A 19270-nucleotide genomic window follows, 5' to 3' on the forward strand; every position below is an offset into this window, starting at 1 on the left:
AGGTCATGGCTGAACTTCTCATATTTATGTTAGCTAAACTGCAGGCTGGCAGGCTAATTCACTGGTATGTGTTTTCATTAGGTCTCTGGGGCCGGGTAGAGCTCCCTCACTAACGTGGCTCCTCTGAACTCTGACCTCGGCTTTAATGGGATGGCTGGCAGAGAAAGAGGGTCATGGCTTCAGCGCGGGCCTGCTAGGACTTAAGGTAACAATTTGAGGAGGCGTAACAGGTTATGTAACCTTGACGCTGGATACTAATGACTCGGTAGGGTTTGTGGAATGTCCACTCTCAATAGGTCTCTTTTACATCAGTTGCTGTTTGTGGCAACAAAATTAGCTTTGGTATGGTAAGATAGGACAAATCCTGCTCTGTGTGCTAGATAACAGCTATGTAGGGCATGTGATCGACCACTAGCAATGTGCTAAGCCACGGGCAATAAAATCAGTACAGAAGGACCTGTCATTCTGTCATCTCCTCTTTTTCTGCTCGCTTCCCTCAAGGCAGCACAGATACCCATCTCCTCATTTAGAATCATGAAATATAAAGGCTGGTATGAGCATCTGCCTTCTTCAACAAAGACATGTGCCCAGTAGAGCTGTACGATTAATCGACTCATCGCCAACTACTTTGATAATCAAAAATTTATTTTAGTCATTCGTCAAGTCAAACCTTTGCTGGTTTCAACTTCTCAAAAAGTTGAAGCTTTTACGTGCCATACATGATAGTAAAGTGAATATCTTTGGATTTTGGACTATTGATCAATCAATATGAGACATTTTTGGAGCATGAAGAAGCATTTTTCACTATTTTCTGACATTTCATAGCCAAAACCATTGATAAATTAATCAAGAAAACAATTGTCAGATTGATTGATAATGAAAATCATCTCAAGTTGCAGCCCTAGTGCCTGCTATTATGATGAAAAGAGTGCCGAAACACTTACTTAAACAACGACTACACAATTAATCTCAAAAATAAATACAGGAAAATAATCATCAGATGCAGCTCTAGATGGCAGTGACTGATAGCACGAGTCCAGTTATTGGGTACAACAAAGCATTTGAGGAAGGAAAATGTCTCATATTGCCTTGTGTCTGATATTACCTCCTTACACAAGGCTATAACCACAGCTCCTACCACTGGTTCCTTTATTGTCTGGGATTGGCTCTCAGCTGGGGAAGATTTGCTGTGTGTGTGTGTGTGTGTGTGTGCTGTTTGCTTGGGGTCAGTCGGGGCCTCTGTCTTTCTAACAGCTTCACAGTTTCACAGTTTTAGCTGCAGCAAGCCCCTGGAGGTTAGGTGACACATTTCCCATGGAGTACAGGTCATCGTCACATTGGTCCACTCTGCAGGCCATAAATACCAATCATCTTCCCTCACAGGCTTGCCTTTATGTAAACTATCCTGACAACAGCTCCGTTATGATAGTGCGTCTTCTATTTCTGACTCGAATATTAGATAACAGAGAGAGAGAAAAAAAAAAAACTGTAGCACCTGGGTGTAAATCAACATCACTGTACTTTCCAAGCTAAATATCTTGCAATGCCTGATGAAGACTTGTCTAATGGGATGCTTTGAATTCTTCTTTAATGACAGTGCAGCTTCAGTAGGCAGACAAACAACTCTCCCACAGATGAGATAGAAGACGCTATGCAGAAAGCTCCCACACCTCAAGGGCAGCTTCACATTCATGACTAAAGTTGTGTGAGAAAAAAAAAGGCCAACTCTCACCTGAAGTACAGCCAAGCCAAACCCAGTGCAAGCAGCAGGAAAACAGATACCAATGTCAAACATGCCTCAAATGCTTGTGAGCGCATGTGTGTGTGCACGTGTTTGTATATGACTCTGGACATATTTTGCGTCTTTATGGGTTGTTTTTTTTAAATTTGGGAGCAGGTGGGTATCATGCAGGGTTAGAAATAAGGGAAATGAAGGGTCAATCAGCTTTGAGGTTAGGTTACCATTTAAATGCCTTATTGATTAATCTCAGCAAACACATTTTAATTCTTGCTTCACTGTTTTAGTGAGACTTTACTCGCCCTTAAAGGCTGACATATAGCTGCAATTCTAAACTGATATTGTACATCATAACATAGAAACTGCTGTAAATTATGAGGGGATAAAGTGCACAGTTCTTTACGATGTCATTAAGGATGTTTCATATTTAATCATTGCTACAATTTTATTGGTTTAAGTCATCATAATAAAAAAACTGCTCAACTGAAAGTAACGATTAAAGTGTTTGTTTACCTGCACCAAGATAAATTCCTATCACTTGAACGCACCACTGCCAGCTTGCAGAAGAGGACGGTCCTGAGTTGCAACAAGCTCCATTGGTTTCTACTGCTGAACGTCATCGCAGGGGGCGGGCGAGGAGTTTTCATGTCAAGAATTTGTAGTAGCACTCAAACCAATTTGCCGCACCGACGGTGTCACACTCCTGCAGGGCATCATCTTTTGTTTGGGATACGCGTTTAACCTGGATTATCTCCCGGTGGTTTGACACAGCTCCTGTAGGCTCTAGACGACCCTTTTTATCATGCGAGTCTTTACTTGATCGGATCATAAATCTTTGTCTTTGTTTTGGGTTTTTTTTTTTTTTTTTTGGTGAAAGAGAATTGTTTCATGCCAACTTCAATGCCAGATTCAGCAACGATGAACAAGAACGGAATCGTGACAAAAATCCACACGAGGATTAGAGCTGACCCGTTCACAGCCAATTACGACTTGGTCGGCAAAGAACTGGGCAGGTAAATCTGTTTGTCGCATGAATGGTTTCCAGCATTCATTGATGAAAAAAAAAAACTAATCTGTGTTGCTGACTTTGTTCGTGTGCTGGCTGAGTGGAATTTGCAACACCATGATGATGTAAATCGGGTAATCATATTAGATGTTAATCTCTGCACTTGGTAACGTGAAGCGTGTTGATTGAACATTTCTAATCTCGCATTCCATCTCAGAGAAAAGCTGCTGATGGAGTCGCGCATTTGGCATCCCCGGACGCGCAATGGTAATGCGCTTTCCGTGCGTCTTGGATGAAAGTTGATGAATAGTTTTAGGACTTTCTGATCTTTTGGATTTAAAAAACTTGAGTTGGACAGAGTTATGTGAAGATGCAGGGGGTCCAGAAAGCTTTGAGAAAGTATGAGTTTGCATAGTTGTAGAATGATCACTGAAGAGAAAGCGTGATATTGTTCTCTGGGTTTAAGTTCACCAACCTTTGTTATCGTTTCCTCTTATGCCCACCTGCGTGGTTTAGTAGATCCTCCTACATGAGGTGGTGAAAGTGTAAAATACCACGAGCTGAACTTAAGTATTGGTTTGGAGTCGTATTTTGAATGAGTCAAAGTATTACAAGTGTGAGGTAATGTGGACTAATGAGAGAACAGGTACAGCTTACACTTGGTAGACACTGTAAAGTCAACTATAACTCAATATAGTGTGAAGACTAAAGACAGTTTTCCTGTTTCATACCGGTTTCTCAAGAGATGCAGCGTCAAATATGCCATCTAACGTCATTCACTTCTCCCTCTCTCTCTCTCTGTCTGTCTGTCTTTCTCTCCAGCTGAATGCATTTTGTGGGTCACATTTAATGTGTTGGACTCAGACACTGAAGTGCACATTCCAGTGGTGTTTAGGCAAGGATTCCCCAGTATATACCAGACAATAATGACTTCTCACCCCAATTCAGAATTAAGACAAGTCACCAAAGTTGACAACCTGGATTCTGCTTAATGTTAACAGCTGTTTGATTGCTGCTTGAGCCAATTTTTGCATCTGTGTCTATAACTTTGCCCCTCTGCAGAGTTTGGGACAGGCTAAATAAAGAGTCAGTTGGTAGCGGCCAGTTTTCCTTGTCAAACACTCTGGGACATCCTGGGACAGCAGCCAGGACCTGTGTGTGTGTGTGTGTGTGTGTGTGTGTGTGTGTGTGTGTGTGTGTTGGGGGGGGGGTTGGCTGGAGGCAGCTGATGAAGTGTAGGGTACAGCAGCCTCTAAACACCCTCTCTTCCTCCCCTCTCCCTTCATCCTCCTCCCCTCCTCTTCCCATGACTTTGACCCAACAACATCCTGAGATCAGGCTTCATAATCGTATTAAGCGCAGGAATGTACATAGTGCCGCTTGCCAGGAGATCAGCTATATAGTTTGTACATTAGGAGGGATGTTGACCACATTATAACTTGTTGGTGCTTGATTTGATTTTTCCTGTAGTTGTTTCAGCTCTCTTGATCAAGTTGAAAGAAGCAATAAGGCTCATTGGCCTTATTTTCAAAGCCTTCTAATCAACAAGTTTTGCATTATGAGTTTTGGTCCCCTGCAGAACTGTGCACAAAAATATGTTGTGGTCAACTTGAAAGCAGGAAGCAGGAACCCATGTGTGTGTGTTTGTGTGTGTCTGTCTGTCTGTGAAGCAGGCAAATGAGAGCTGTAAGGACTGTCATTTCTCATCGCACTTCAGACATGAGTCAGTGACCCGCTGAGGGAGACAAAACGCAGACTCCACAGGAAACCAATTTCTCAATCAAATTTTCACCATCTCCAGTACTGGAGAGGAAGAGGAGGAGAGAAAAAGAAGAGAGAGAGAGAGAATTAGTTTTATGTGTCACAGTAAAAGCTGATTGATGACAGACTAGTTTCACACAAATTCTACTGAGAATAAATCTGCAAATTAGCTGTTTGATCTGTATAATTGTATTTGTGGTTCCAGACAGACAGCATGTATGAGAAAGGCCTCATTAGTTGTAGTTTTTCTACTCTAACAGAGCCTGTTGTCACGCGAAAAAAGAAACAAACTTAATGTGTAAAATATTGCATGAAAGTGTTGTGATGTTGTCACATTAAAGGACTGTATAACCAGCAGGTTCTATGCCCAGTAGTGTGAAGATAGCTGACTGGAAGATGGCTGTGTTTAGTAACCTCTGACCTGTTGTCAGCCTTTTAAAAAAAGGCCTCTTGTTGCTCCTTTCTGTGGCCAGCGGTCATTTCTTTTCACTCCATATGTAGTTCCCAGCCCACAGTGAGCTGCTCTGAACTTGGCTAATTAAGGATGAAAAAGCTCTGACAGGTTTTGCCTTTTCATTCTGAACAATGAGTCGTCACCATTCTGTGAGAGTGGGAAACAGCAAAAGAGAGGGAACAGGCCTCACAACGCCGGGGCGGTAGCCAAAACAGAACCAGGCTCCGGCCAGAACAGTTGCTGTTTTTGGTCCGCAGCAGAGTGGGCTTGGGGTAATGTGTGGGAAAATGACAGGCACCATGCTGACTGGACCTTTCTGACTTGGCCACTTCATTCAGATTCTGCCCAGTTCATAGTCATCTTTTCACATCCCTTATTCACTTTTCCCAAGCCTTCTGCGGTGTATCTGTATTGTGTGGCTCATAAAACGTGGGAATGTCAGTTAGCTGGATATATTTGTTAAGTTTACAGTATCCATTTTAGCATGTTGTGGCTCCAACCTGACTGTGGCAGCAGTGACCCCCTGCTTGGCCAGCCTTGGTCAGGTGGGTGGTCTTGGTCTCGGGGCTGCTGCGTTAGCCGACTGGTCAGCTTTTGTACGACTGTCAAAGGAGAAACAGGCTCTAGCCGAGGGTCTGGGTGGAGGCGTCAACACAATTCCATTTGTCCCTGCTGCTGTCAGCTGTGAAGAAAGGGAAGCGGACAAGGCCTCATTATCAGCCAGGGAGGGACTGCTAGTGATTGTGGTCAGCTTGACACAGAGAGGCAATTCTGCACACGTCGGACATCCTGCCCACACCCACAGCTGACCCTCAACACCTCCCACGAATCCATCTGGGTAGATGCAGGAAAATTAATGATAGCGGCCAGGTTGTTAACGTGACTGTTGTTTGTTTTTTTTTAGTCTCATGTTCTCCTAAATGGAGTGACACCCAGTAACAAAGTTGTTGCTTTGTGTTTGCTTGACCTATAAAGTGGCGTTAGCCTTATCAGGTCCCTGCATTGTTCAGGAGTCCTTGCCAAACCGTCAGCCTTATCTGCCTCATGTCAGACCCTCCTAGACGCTGGAGAGAGGCGGGGAAATCGCTCTACCTAATGTCTAATGACGTCTCTTCAGCTGAGCATGTCAGTGGTCAATAGCAGTGCTTGTATTTTCAAATAATGCCACTTAACCGTCTTATCTCTGAAACGTTCTTTAACCTCGCCTACAGTGTTGCACTCGTGGCCGGTTGGCGGGCTTTTCCAAATGTCTTGCACTGTAATCTAGGTTTCACCTCATTTAACTGTCTTGGGCTTGTCCAGTAATTTTAGCCTTCTTCTACTGCAGTTTGAATGACCTAAATTTGATTCAGTAGTCCCATTGGCTACTTGCATACAGAGCAGAACCATCTCTGACCAACTATTTTTAAAAAGCCAGTAATGTGGTTGTGATTATTCTGCCTCCTCACTAATCACTCTCTCGCTCTCTCTCTCTCTCTCTCTCTCCCCCTCTTTGTTTCCCAGGGGAAAGTTTGCGGTGGTGAAGAAGTGCATTGAGAAGGCAACGGGGAAGCAGTATGCTGCCAAGTTCCTGAGAAAGCGACGGAAGGGCGAGGACTGCCGCATGGACATCTTGAACGAGATTGCCGTGCTGGAGTCAGCCAAGGCGAGCCCCTATGTGGTGGCACTGCATGAGGTTTATGAAACCAACACCGAAATCGTCCTCGTTCTGGAATGGTAAGACAGTAGACGTTACAGAAACAACAAAAAAAGGTCTTTTTAAAAGTTTACTCAAAAAAAGAGATTCTACATCACATTTTGAACAGTCATGTCTGACTGTCTCTCCCGAGTTTGTTTGTGTTCAGACTCTCGTACACACACACACAGCTCTGACTTTCACTGCCCACAGGAGAAAAAAGGGATGATGGAACTCAAAATGGCCTTTTGAACTTTCATCACTTGTTGGTGTTTGAGCCATGCCAGGAAAACTAGGATAAAATGATCTGGTGCTAAATTACTAGGCAGATGAAAATCCATTAATCATCCCTTTAAAAACTTTCCATCATTGCAGTTTTTTCTTATGCAGAATTACCGAGATACGTGAGGACACCAAACTAGCTTTGAGAAAACTCCCTGATACTGTATATTCATCCAGCTCTACTTGATAACTTAATAAGCAGAGATTTAATCTTCATGGAAATTAGTTGGGGAAAACCTCACGTCAAATGTTACGTACACGTCATGCAACATCCTGTATTTTGCATAATGACAATGTCAGTTCTCTGATAATTTGACATGCATTGTCAGCCTTGTGCAGTTTATCTGTCTGACCTATGAAAAAATCCACCCACCCCATAGCTTACAGTTATGTTGTAGTTTCTGAGAATACTGTTGCGTGTCACTCAGGTCTTTCTCACCTCAAAGAAAAAACAGACACACGTGTGAAATGCATAGCCTTGCACTATTGTTACATGAGTTCTACCTTAAATGGAAATTCTCTCGCTCTGTGTGGTTTGTTTCTCGTCACATCAAAGCCTCAGCGCCTCAGTTCCTAGCGAAATGACTGTTAGTAACTGTCTCTTTAAATGCCCGCAGTAGCAGAACCGCATCATGTGTACTGCGTGTGTGACAGTGACAATATTGAGCTACAAATGAGTCAATCTAGACCCTGCTGTGAGAACTTAGTGCTCACTGCCAGACACTGTGTTGCCAGCATGCAGGTGAACTGGCTGGCAGCTGAGTCGAGCTGCTTGCTGACCCAGCAAGGTCAACTTGGCTGTCTGGCTCTGGTCTGTTGTGGTTGGGTGTTAAATGACATGATGCATATCCACTAAGTGTCCTCTGACTGCACTAATGACGCCGTCTAATTACGATTTGGAAAGGACACTTAGCCTCTTAATTACCTCCCTCGCCTCATTTCAGAGAGATAACACTGGGCAATTACTCTTGAACCACGTTCCTCTGACCCTGTTCCTGGACCGCTCGCTGCTCAGGCAGGAAACCCTCTCCTGCAGAGTTCTTGCTAGTCATCCCCATCACAGACATGGAATGCCTCTGCAGAACAAAGACTTCTCTGTAGGGGGGGGGGGGGGGCTGTGTTTGACCTCTGACTGAAGTGTGAAAGGGGAAGTAGCACCACAGTTCACCCCTGCATGCCTGCAGAGAAAACATAGCAGGAGGTCAGCTGACAATTGTTCAAGATCCTCTCCAGCTGCCAAATGGAGCTGCACTGAGTTTTTTAGTATGCAATTAAGCAGCCCGCACATGTGCCCGTTATAATATTTTGGCATTTAAAGGGCTCGGTTTTTAAATGTCACTTCATGCTGTTGTTATCCATTCTTCTGTACATTTGTCTAAAAGTTGCAGCAGCACTCACAGAGCGAAAACGGTGAATAGCTGCATCTTCAAACTGACTGACCTCAGCATGAGTTTCAAGAATCGCAAAAACCATTTTCCATTTCCTGTGGGTTTCAATGTAAGCGGCAAGCAATGCTCCCAAAAGTAGCACGCCACCGCGCTGGTATAAAGTGTTGTGTGCTCACATACACACACAGACACACACGTCTTGTAGCCGCAACCACTTCCTTGGTAGAAATGGAAGCGAGAAGTTGAATTCTATCATCCTCTTAAAGTGTAATGCCAGTGTGCGTCAGTTACACAAAAACCCTCAGCATAATTGAGAGATGGTCACTAGATGGAAAAATGAATGCATCACCTCTGAACTCCTCAACTTTGTGACCATCTGATAATCTAACTCTTTTTTTGTGCACGGCATAGTCCTTAATTTCCTGGTCTCTAGATACACTGGAGTGTACTGTAATAAAGCAATAAACCCATTGTAGCTGTATACAAGGTTAAATATGAGGTTACCTCTGTAGATAAAGAAATCCTAATGCATCCTAATGCAAATGTCAAATACTCTTTAAAAGTTAAATGGGTTGACTATGTATTAAGTTGCAAAAATATTTTCCTCATGAATCTTATTAAACACTCAGATCATCTCATTCATGCGTTTCCTCTCCTGTTGATATCACAAGTATTTACTTGACGCATGCTCATTGCACGCTCCTGACGGCATCTTTTCAAAACCCAACACACTGCAAGAATAAAATTCATTTTGGTTTACCACATAATAACCCTTGCTATGGCATGACTTGAATTTAATTTAAGATTTTTTTCCATTTCCCTATTTTGAATTATTTTGTTTAGAGAACATTGCCATGTTTTATGTACATTTAATTTCAATATCTCCTTGCGTTTAACCTAACCCATAGCCCTCATGACCTCACCAGTCTTAAATTGGACAATACTGGAGTATGACTGCTGTCCAGAAAATGTAGCCAACAGACAGGCTAAGCTTGTGGAAACTGGTTGACGGGGTGCTGTTAAGGTGACGTCAATGAATGAGCACCCGGTTTGGTGGTCAGCCAAGAAGGGATTTGACCAGATAGCTTCTCCTGCAAATGTAAAATGAGGTTGACTTGGTTTACCGCTTAAAGATAGAGAAATATTTTTGTCTCTTTCCCACTTAATAACCCCTTATTCCGAGTTTGAAGCTCATCTGTTCTCGGCTCTTGTCTTCAAATGATTGTTTAGCTTCACTGTGCCTTCACTTCACTCATGTTGACTACAGTAGGTTTATTCTTGCGTGTCAGTACAAGGGAGGCCGTCTGCCCACACACTGAAATAGTGAGTACATTAACTCTCTTGGAAGGAGGCAAAGCATGGAGACCATATTTAGACTTCAGGGAAGTATCAGATAATTCTTAAGTGCTTGGCCAGAAAGTGTGCAGTCTGTTGAATTTAAACAAGATGGTCTTTATCAAGATTTTAAATCCTCTCAGGCCCTCTGCTAACAGCTTAATGAGGCCATTTAAACACTTTGTCATTTCAAGCCTTTAACCATTCAGACAGGTACAGTAAATGCCAACAAGTCAACTCAATGTCTCTGTCCAGTTGACAGATTCAAGTTCAAGTTCATTTTCGATGTAACACAAACTCATACATGAGGACTTTTCAACACTAAAATCAAGTGTCCATCAAATTACACTCGTATGCCTCTCATTTCCTCTCCCAAATGTAAACACTAACACCAAGTTTGTTTGCCTTTTGGTATACAGTGCAGATCAGTGTAAACAGATTTGAGTGCAGAATTTCCTCGTCCATCTCCAGTGCTTCTAAACTCTTTAGGGGTTGTAAGGTGGGATTGAGCATTTTTTTTGCAACAAACGGGGTAGGTGGCAGGTCAAGTATTTGGTTCTAGGAGCGAAAAGATTATATGGACCAATGACGGATATCCTCAAAATCCCAAAAAAACATGAGTGCTATTTTCACAGCTGAGGATAGTAAAGGGTGCATGGTTAGGAGGCTAACGGGGGATTGGGTGGTGCTGGTTATGTAACAGACATGCCCAGGGCCTGGTCACAAAGTTTTCTTCTGAAGATAAAAAGCATGTGTGCGCAATCTAAATCCCCCACACATGGTTTGAGTTTTTTTTGGGGGTGAACTGTCAGCTCCAGGCATTGATCTGACTGATGGAGCATCCAACGTAAATCCTCCACTTAACTCCACTTTACTTAATGTTGTTACACAAGAACAGCAAGACCAGGCAGGAATCTGACTATTCCTCTCGCAAAAATGTGACAAGTCACCACTGAGTTGTCTGATTACTAAATTCCAAAAAAAGGATTCTCCCTTTAGTAGTTTTTAGGAGAATGAGCAAAAAACAATGCAGGCTGAGGCTCATATAGTATCTAGTTACCAACCTGACACTACTCCCCTGCCTCCCTTTATTCTCCCTCTTTGGCCACTTTAAAGCTTAGTATCAGTTCCCTCTCACTTTAAGAAAATATTTAGGCTTTGATTAGTTAGCTGTTGTTTGCCACTGCTTCCCCTGTTTTGATTTAGTAAGTGAACTTGCAGCATATCATGCTGTATGAGGCCTTATCTGAACCTGCTGTAAGCTGATATGACCGTTCTTATCTGCAGTAATATTCCTGTGTACGGGAAGGTACATGCAGAGGCGGGGTACCTAAAATTATACTGATTCACGTTGGACTCGTATGCCGTCTGTAGATGTGGATGGACTTTGTTTTTTCAAGCCAAAGTACAAGGATATGGGATGTTATATAATTTTAAAGAAAATGGAAACGACTTTGGGTTTGTTCAGTAAAATTGCACTAATGGGATCGGTTGGAATTTGCTATTGTCAACGTGTGCAATTCAAAATGAAAGGAAGGGTGTATTTGTTCAGTTTAAGGCAATTTATTATGATAAGTTAAAATGAATAATCAAAAATGAAAGTCAGCCAAAGTAAACTCTACTGGGTGGCTATCCATGTACAGGTCTTTTCTTCTCATCTTATCCTTGTTTTGTTTTCTCAGTTTTCCTTCCTGTGCTTCCCTTTCAGCGCTGCCGGTGGCGAAATCTTCGACCAGTGTGTTGCCGATAATGATGAGGCCTTCACAGAGAAAGATGTGGTGCGGCTGGCCAAGCAGATCCTGACTGGAGTGGCCTTCCTGCATCGAAACAATGTGGTCCATCTGGATCTGAAAGTAAGTACACTGAAAGATTATATGACAATATAGGACGGTCCACCCCCCCGAGTAGCAGACTGAGGCAGATATTATTTCTGTTATGCAACCTCACCTCATTCAGTGTGTCACAACCCAGTTCCCACAAGACATCGGTCAATAAAAGAACCTGACTATCATGTTTTCTTTATTGGCTCTTAGGTAACAAGGTAGTTAATATTGAGGGTATTTTTTTTTACTTAAGCATCTCACAAATTAACCAAGTGTTTGTTTTCTCTTTGCTCATAAAATTTTATTAATTTTTTAAAAAAATGAACAAGTTACAAAAGAGCTGCATAGGTTCTAGATAAAATGATCAGTTCCAATACACAAAATGCTCTGTTTAAGAGTATTGATTGTGTAAAATATTTGGGTGTGTGGCACTAAAGTATTTCCAAGAGAATCTCATGTACTCTTCAGCTGCTCTTGTGGTTTGATGGACTATAATGGTCCAGGCTTTATAGTTAGCCTGTCTTTTCCTCTTCTGTTTATCTCAGATGTTCCAGCCAACTCTGGCATAAGTCAGCCTCACCCAGAATTAAGCACAGTTGTCCGCACACTAAAGTATTTCCACACACTAACCATGGAGCCATCTAGCCAGTTGGCAGGGATACCCTACCTGTTTTCAGTCTCGTCTGATTGGATTAGTGAGCATCTGAGCTGAGCTTAGAGGAGCAGCTAGATGCTGACCAGACTTCAAATCCTCGTGGGGCCATTCACAGCAAATGCTCTGACTCATTCACACTGACTTGTAATCAGTGACGAAGATGTCAAATGTCAAAAGATGTTCAGATGTCAAACCTCAAGCTTCTCGAACGATCATTAGTCATTATGTAACATACCACTGTCTAATCTGTGTGTTTGTCCTCTCCAGCCCCAGAACATCTTGCTGACCAGTGCCAGACCTTTAGGGGACATTCGTATTGTGGACTTTGGCTTGTCAAGACGCATGGACAAAATCACAGAAGTCAGGGAGATCCTGGGTACTCCAGAGTATGTGGGTGAGTCCTGCATTCAGCCCTTAAATACCCACAATCACCTGTGTCTTTTCAATTTGAGTGCCATTTATCATGACTAACTATGTGCTTCATAACTAACTATGTGTTTCTGTTGCAGCACCAGAGATCCTGAATTACGAACCCATCAGCACTGCTACAGATATGTGGTGAGTGTGCTACTGTAGTTAATGAGACTATTTCCAGTCATTTCTGCCTTGTAGGACTCATTAAGTACTTATGGGAATAACGACACATTCAAGACAGTGACGTCACCTCCCTAACGAGCAAGAGATAGTTTTATGTCAAGACCTTTGAACACAAAATAACCTTTATTTCATACTTGCACATTTAATTAATTAATAACCGCCACATCTGTTGTGCTACAGTGTGTTGCAAAACATTCTGTAACTCTCAAAGATGACAAATGGCCTTATTAACTCCCTTCCCTTTCTTCCTCCCTCTTCCAGGAGTATTGGGGTCCTGACCTATGTCATGCTGACTGGTGAGTCTCCCTTCCTGGGTGACAACAAGCAGGAGACATTCCTCAACATCTCCCAAGTCAACATAGACTATTCACAAGACACATTCGAGGGGATCTCCTCCCAGGCTGTTGACTTCATCAAATCCTTGTTGGTTAAAAACCCCAGGTGAGTCTTTTTTACGGTAAAGATGCAGATGAGCAGATGTTCTGATTGTGGCTCAAACTGAAAAGTTTCCATCAGCATCACATCGATCTGATTTGCACACCGAGGATGTGAGTCAGGTTCACACCGGTGCGGAAGTACATCCGCATGCGTGGTTGTGGTAACATGATTTGCGTCACTTGTGCAAAAAGTCATTTCCTTTTTGTGTAAAAATCATGTCTATAAACTCACCCCATTTAACCCCCTAGAGAGAGAAAAAGAGGAATTTATAGGCCAGTGCGTTTTGTTTTGATATTACACCAGACACTACGCTGCATCAGTCGAAATTTCACCACATAAAAAACAAGAAAATTTAAACCAAGGTGGATTTCAAAGGAAACTATCTAACCATATTACTGATAAACTCACTTCAAACTCTAATTCAGACTGACTGCTCCAGCACAGAGCCCTTAATTTGTCAACACAATTTGTTGATGAAAAGTAGCAGTAGCCTCTGACTCTTGTCCAGAACCATAATCTCCCATAAGTATCGTTTAATTGAAGCAGATTAGTTGAGTTGTTGGAAAGAATGGAAGATTCCTTAGTGTCAGAGTAATAGTGAAAGATGGAGGGGAAAAACCTTCAGAGCAAACACTGCTTTTTTTTGTGGTTTTCCAAACCAAATGTTGAAAAGCAATATGGCTGACGACTATGAGGGAACGGATTGAGTGAATCTGAATATCCTGGAAATCCATTGGTTATGTAAACTCTTCGGGAATTTCCACTCATCCACAGTGTTATTGTGTTTGTATGTACAGGAAGAGAGCCACGGCAGAAGAATGCCTCAGCCATGCCTGGCTGAACCAGCTCCCCCATCCCCACTCCCACCCGCACCTCAACACCAGGTCATCTTTGGATGAGCCGGAGACGAGCCAGTCGGAGTCTGAGCCCGAGAGCCCGGCTCCCTCCCCTGAGATGGACTTGATCGGGTCGTACCTCATGTGCCCGGGAAAGGGTGAGCTGAAGACGGGCCGTGACGCCTTCTCCTTCAGTGAGCCTCCCTTCCCCACGCGACCTGAGATACAACAGGAGTTGATCTGCTGAACGACATCTGACAGGTGGAGAGACACTTAAGGAACTGAAACTCCACGGAGCAGATGCTGAAAGCCAGTGAGCCTGCAGCTTCTCGGTCTTGATTTGACTCAGGGCCGTGCTATATGGATGCTGTATGCCTTCTGCTGGCTGCTTCTACTGCTGTGATGTCTGTGAGCTGGGCTGTGTGTAGTTTGATACCTGTGTGTGTGTGTGCGTGTGTTTGAATAATGCGTGCTACTCCGTGCTGATTTTATATGATGACGGGAGGAATGTGAGAGGAATGAAGATGCAGGAGAAAGAAGTGGGAGAAGACACAGCACTCGACAGCGAGGGTTTTGTCACAGGACTGCACTGCTGCCTTAAAAAAGTGACTGAAATGAACTGGACGCAGCTTAACGCTGTGGCTAGTTCACTCCTGTGCGCACACTGGTTTCTCTTTTTCACCCAATTAGCCTTTTGAACTGGGTTCCAGAGGAGAGGCAGGTCTCCCGCTTCCTTGGGAAATGACTTCACTCACATCAAAACATGTTATGCTTCAGCTGACCCAGTCATACCTTATGTGATGAGTTTTGTTGAAGGAAGTTAAGGGTTTTGACAGATGTTTCTGTTAAACAAAGGAATTAAAGTAAAGGACAGCACCTACGCTGAAGCCAGACGTTAACTGTTCCACTGTTTTATATGTTAATTTATGTGTGTTTGTTCTACCACTTCAGCCCCTTAAATACACAAAGCCACATCAATGCCTGACTTAAAGATGGAAATAGTAGCATTCTTATTTTTTTTCAGGACAATCTTGAGCACTTTTTTTTTAAATTTTTGTTATTGGACTTTCATGTAATAATAAGAAACCAAAGGCTCATCAAGTACACTCCGCTGTCACACATTGTACTGTACATATTAACTATTTCCCACCAATCACAGTCGTCACATGATCTTTTTTTTTTTTTTTCACAAAGTGCCACTTCGTCAACCTCACTTCTGTGTTAATATTACAGTCAAAATTTTTATTTTGTTCGCTATTGCACCAGTTGCACAAATTTATTTTTTTTTGTTTGTAATTAATTGAGAGGTTGCCACTCAATTTCATGCTCTTCAAATATTGTCAAAACGACAGTCTTGGAAAGAGGGATCGACAGGGGTTAAAAAAGTCCGGCTTTGCTATTAGAATAGTAACAGATGAACAATGATATGGTGAACTGAAGGGCTCAGAGTTGTATACATATGTGATATTTGCCTTCAGATGCTCGGGAGCAGAGAAATTAGGAATAATTTCTCAAAAGTACTGAAATGTATATTGTGAGTTAGTATTAAGATTAATATGTAAAAATAATTGTTTTTTTTGTTTTTTGTTTTTTTTTACCAATGTATGAATGTTAACATCATTGTATCATGTCTTATTTTGTACATTAACTTCTACTTATTCCTTTTTTTTCTGCTCGTGAATTTCAGGCAGGTTTGCACTTCCCTTTGGACATTATGTTAAAATGAATAAATGTTGATGGCATGCATTGCAAAAATGTAAAAGAAAAAATACATGTACGTTTTGTATCAAACTCCTCTGTCTGTGTCTCATGTTTTATAGCAACAGTAACAATGACATTTTAACATTGCAGCATGAGTTTACTTTCCATAGCTTATCACTTTCTAATTTAATCAAGTTTAATCCAAACTACAGCAGTGAAAATGTATGATTCTATGGTTAGGGGTTAGTGTACAGGAATTCAACCTGATCCAGGCTTGTTTTTCAGACTACATACTGTAATCTCTGTCAGTAGAAGGCACACAAGTAATAGAATATCTTCAATTAAAAGTTTTCACATTTTTATAAACCCAAATTCAAGACTACAAATGAATCTTAGGTGGGAATGTACCCATTAGGATATAGAGCGAATGTCTGCATTTAGTTGGTCTTGAAATACTTCAGTAAGTGCTCAAAAACAACTGAAATATTCTCAGAATTTATATTTCCAGAACAAGGAGGCAGTGGACATCTCATCGACGCTCATCATGTTCACGTAATCTACTTGCACTCTCTGGAATTTAAGAATATAAACATGCGATGTGAGCAATTTGATCAAAGATATACAACACTGAGATTGCTTCATTTTAATGGGCCTGAGTTGGTATAAACTCTCCGGTATTTCATCATGAAACAAAACAAAAGACAAACGTCAGACTTGGAGAATTTGTTCTTCCTCTTATTTCCGTTCTTGTTAATCATCTTGTGACCCCTCACATCAAGCTGATGACCCCCTGGGGAGTGGGGAAATCTACACTCAAGGATACATATTTCACATTTTTGACTTTCATCTCTTAGTTTCATGATGCATGTCGTTATATTTTTGTCTCATCCCACCATACTGTTATCTCCCCTTATAAAAACCCCACGTTTTCATCATCTCATTTCTCACTTTCCATAGTGCTGATGATGAAGAACAATACCTGTCAGTGTTTCTGTTGACTGGTCTTGAGAATTCACCTGTGTGTGTGTTTGTGTGTGTGTGTGTGTGTGGTCAGTAGAAAAGTATATCTCATACCAAAACAGATTACCCACACTTGGACCACATTGCTCGTGAAGCATCTGCTTTTCTTCTCAGTATGTCTATTTAGAGAAACAGAGTATCATAAAGAAAATAAAAGTCCTCTCAAGGGCCAGTCTTCCATAAATATCCAGCAGCCTCTCTGTACAGGAAATACCAGCATCCTCTGAAGAAGAACACTCAGTAATGCTTTCCACTGTAGTAAAGTTTCTTTCTCTTTCTGCCTTTCTCTCTCAAGGGCACACATGTGCTTGTTTACTTGTCTCAGGTTAAACAACATCCTTGACTGCCAATATCCTGAATTCTTGCTTTAATGTGCTCTTCCTTGCGCTCTTGGCACTGAGCCAGTCCGGCTCTGCTTCGGCCAATAAGGAGAAAGCAGGACTCCCTGCAGGGTCCTGCTCCGGTGGCTCTTGGCTGGAGTGACCGCTTCCCCTAAAGAAAATCCTGCTGCTGCATGGAGCTGAGGAATGCCAGAAATGTTCATAACTGGCCTCCTTCCTTTATGCTTCTCTTCCCTCTTACTCTCTTTATGGGGTTTGTTTTCTCACTGGAAGGTAGTATTGTTTCCATACCGCAGCGCACACACACACACACACACATAAACATACGCTGGAGTGGTTGATTAAGTGGATGTTTCTCAGAAGGACTCTTTGGCTCAGTTGTTGTCACTTTGATATTTAAGGTGACCATTACGGGATGATTTAAAACAGATGTGGAGACAGTTAAGTAGAGAAAAAAAGCACTCGGCTCCTACAGATCCAAACAAATATAGAGAGTAGACCAAAGCTTCGTGTGACATCCAGATAACCTGCGCTCAGCAATCTCTGCGAATTGAAGCTAATGTCCAGCTTAATGGTTTTTGAAGGTTAACAGGCAACAAATTGCTTAGAAACATCACAATGAGGTACATTACTTTGCAAAAAATTAATTTGTCTCCCTTCAGTCTGTTGTAAGCAAAAGAACATAACATTTATATAGCAAATGTAGATCAGGAAAGTTGGAAAAGCTACACGTCACAACAATCAGTTATATAACCAGAGATAGTTTGATAGCAGACTATAGAAACTACACTACACAACTGGCATCACGACAGCAACCGACTGGTGCTCAAATATTTGTTTATGTAAAGCACTTTTCCTCTTCATAGTCAAATATTTTCTGTTTTCTGAGTGGACGAGAACAACATTTGTCTGTTTTCTGAGCCATTGAACAACTTAAAATAGCTTATCAGAAAGATGAAGGTTACGTAGGCGCTTTAAGTGAGTCCTATTAATTTACATAAAGTAGTGCACAGAGCCAGGTAGTACCAAAAATATCACAATACAAGCAGTATACAACAACAGCACCACAGTGTGTGACAGAGTGCAAGTACCATTGTGCCTGCAGTACTACAAATTCTCACAATGATCCTTTTCAGCACTATAGAGCATACATTTACCACTATGAATAATGTTTTTGCTTGGAAGAAGAGAACTTGAGACATCTTTTTTTTATTGGTACAAAGCGCATCGGGTATTTCTTGGTACATACTGTGGTACTTTGTGCCTTGTTCTACTTTACAGCTCTGTGTGGGGTACTTTGGAGGAAACAGTTGACTCTTTTATGATACGTGATTCATGATTCATGCGTCTTTGTATTTGATTAGATGTTCAGCTGCACAGACGCCCATGGTGCATTGCAGTTTGAGTGTTTGATCCCTTGCTGAAAAGCGCTTCAATAGATCACACATCCTCCTGGTTTGGCCTGTGGGTTTCAGTTGAACCCTATTTTTCTAGGCCATCATGCCGCCTCCATCAGTTGTCTGTTTCAATCACCGGTAAGGATTGAACGGAGTGTTCCCATCCCCTCGCAGCGTCTCTCTCTCTCTCTCTCTCTCTCTCTCTCTCCGTCGGCCTGACCTCTCGCTCCGGTTGTCTCTCTCTGCCTCCTCTAACTGATGTCCTTTCACTCTCCCTGTCTCTCTCAATCTCACAATCTCTAGATCTCTCTCAGTGCACCAGATTTCTCAGAAGTAGTTCCTCTCGCACCTTACATAATGGGGAAATTCCTTTACGCTTATGTTCCTGATTATACTGCTGTTATGGAGATATCGTTGGAGTCGGTGGGGGGGGGGGGGGTGGTCAGAAAAAAACAGTTCTCCAGGGTTTGGAAAACCTGCAACCTCCAACAGCCTCTCCAACTCTCTCTCTCGTTCAATTTCAACTCATAGTTTGTTAATAACCTCAGCTCACCTTTATATCGTAGACATATACCATCTTGATGATCATGCAACGTATGGCTAATCAAATAATTTTCATTTCATCACTTTTGGAATGTGCTCAACAATATCTTTAACACTCTGACCTCTCAGTCACTTCCACTAAACTAGTTAACTCCTGCTACATTCCAGTGTTGACCTAAAGCTTTTGGTGTAAACCTTCGCGAGGACCCTTAAGATCCACAAGCCTGCAATAAGTTCAAGCACTGCTGCCTGTTGATGCTGATGGATATCAGTGGCTCGT

General features: G+C 42.2%; 1 protein-coding gene across 1 annotated transcript; it reads left to right on the top strand.

The window, feature by feature from the left end:
• The first annotated feature begins 2382 nt into the window (after nucleotides 1-2382).
• Nucleotides 2383-15779, top strand: stk17al (serine/threonine kinase 17a like). The gene is made up of 7 exons (XM_044331913.1): nucleotides 2383-2751; nucleotides 6463-6675; nucleotides 11348-11492; nucleotides 12385-12511; nucleotides 12627-12675; nucleotides 12976-13155; nucleotides 13950-15779. The coding sequence occupies exons 1-7, from the start codon at nucleotides 2627-2629 to the stop codon at nucleotides 14233-14235; spliced, it is 1125 nt and encodes a 374-aa protein (XP_044187848.1). The 5' UTR covers nucleotides 2383-2626; the 3' UTR covers nucleotides 14236-15779.
• The last annotated feature ends 3491 nt before the right edge of the window (nucleotides 15780-19270 follow it).

This window comes from Thunnus albacares, chromosome 17 (genome assembly GCF_914725855.1).
Source record: "Thunnus albacares chromosome 17, fThuAlb1.1, whole genome shotgun sequence".
Taxonomy (NCBI): domain Eukaryota; kingdom Metazoa; phylum Chordata; class Actinopteri; order Scombriformes; family Scombridae; genus Thunnus; species Thunnus albacares.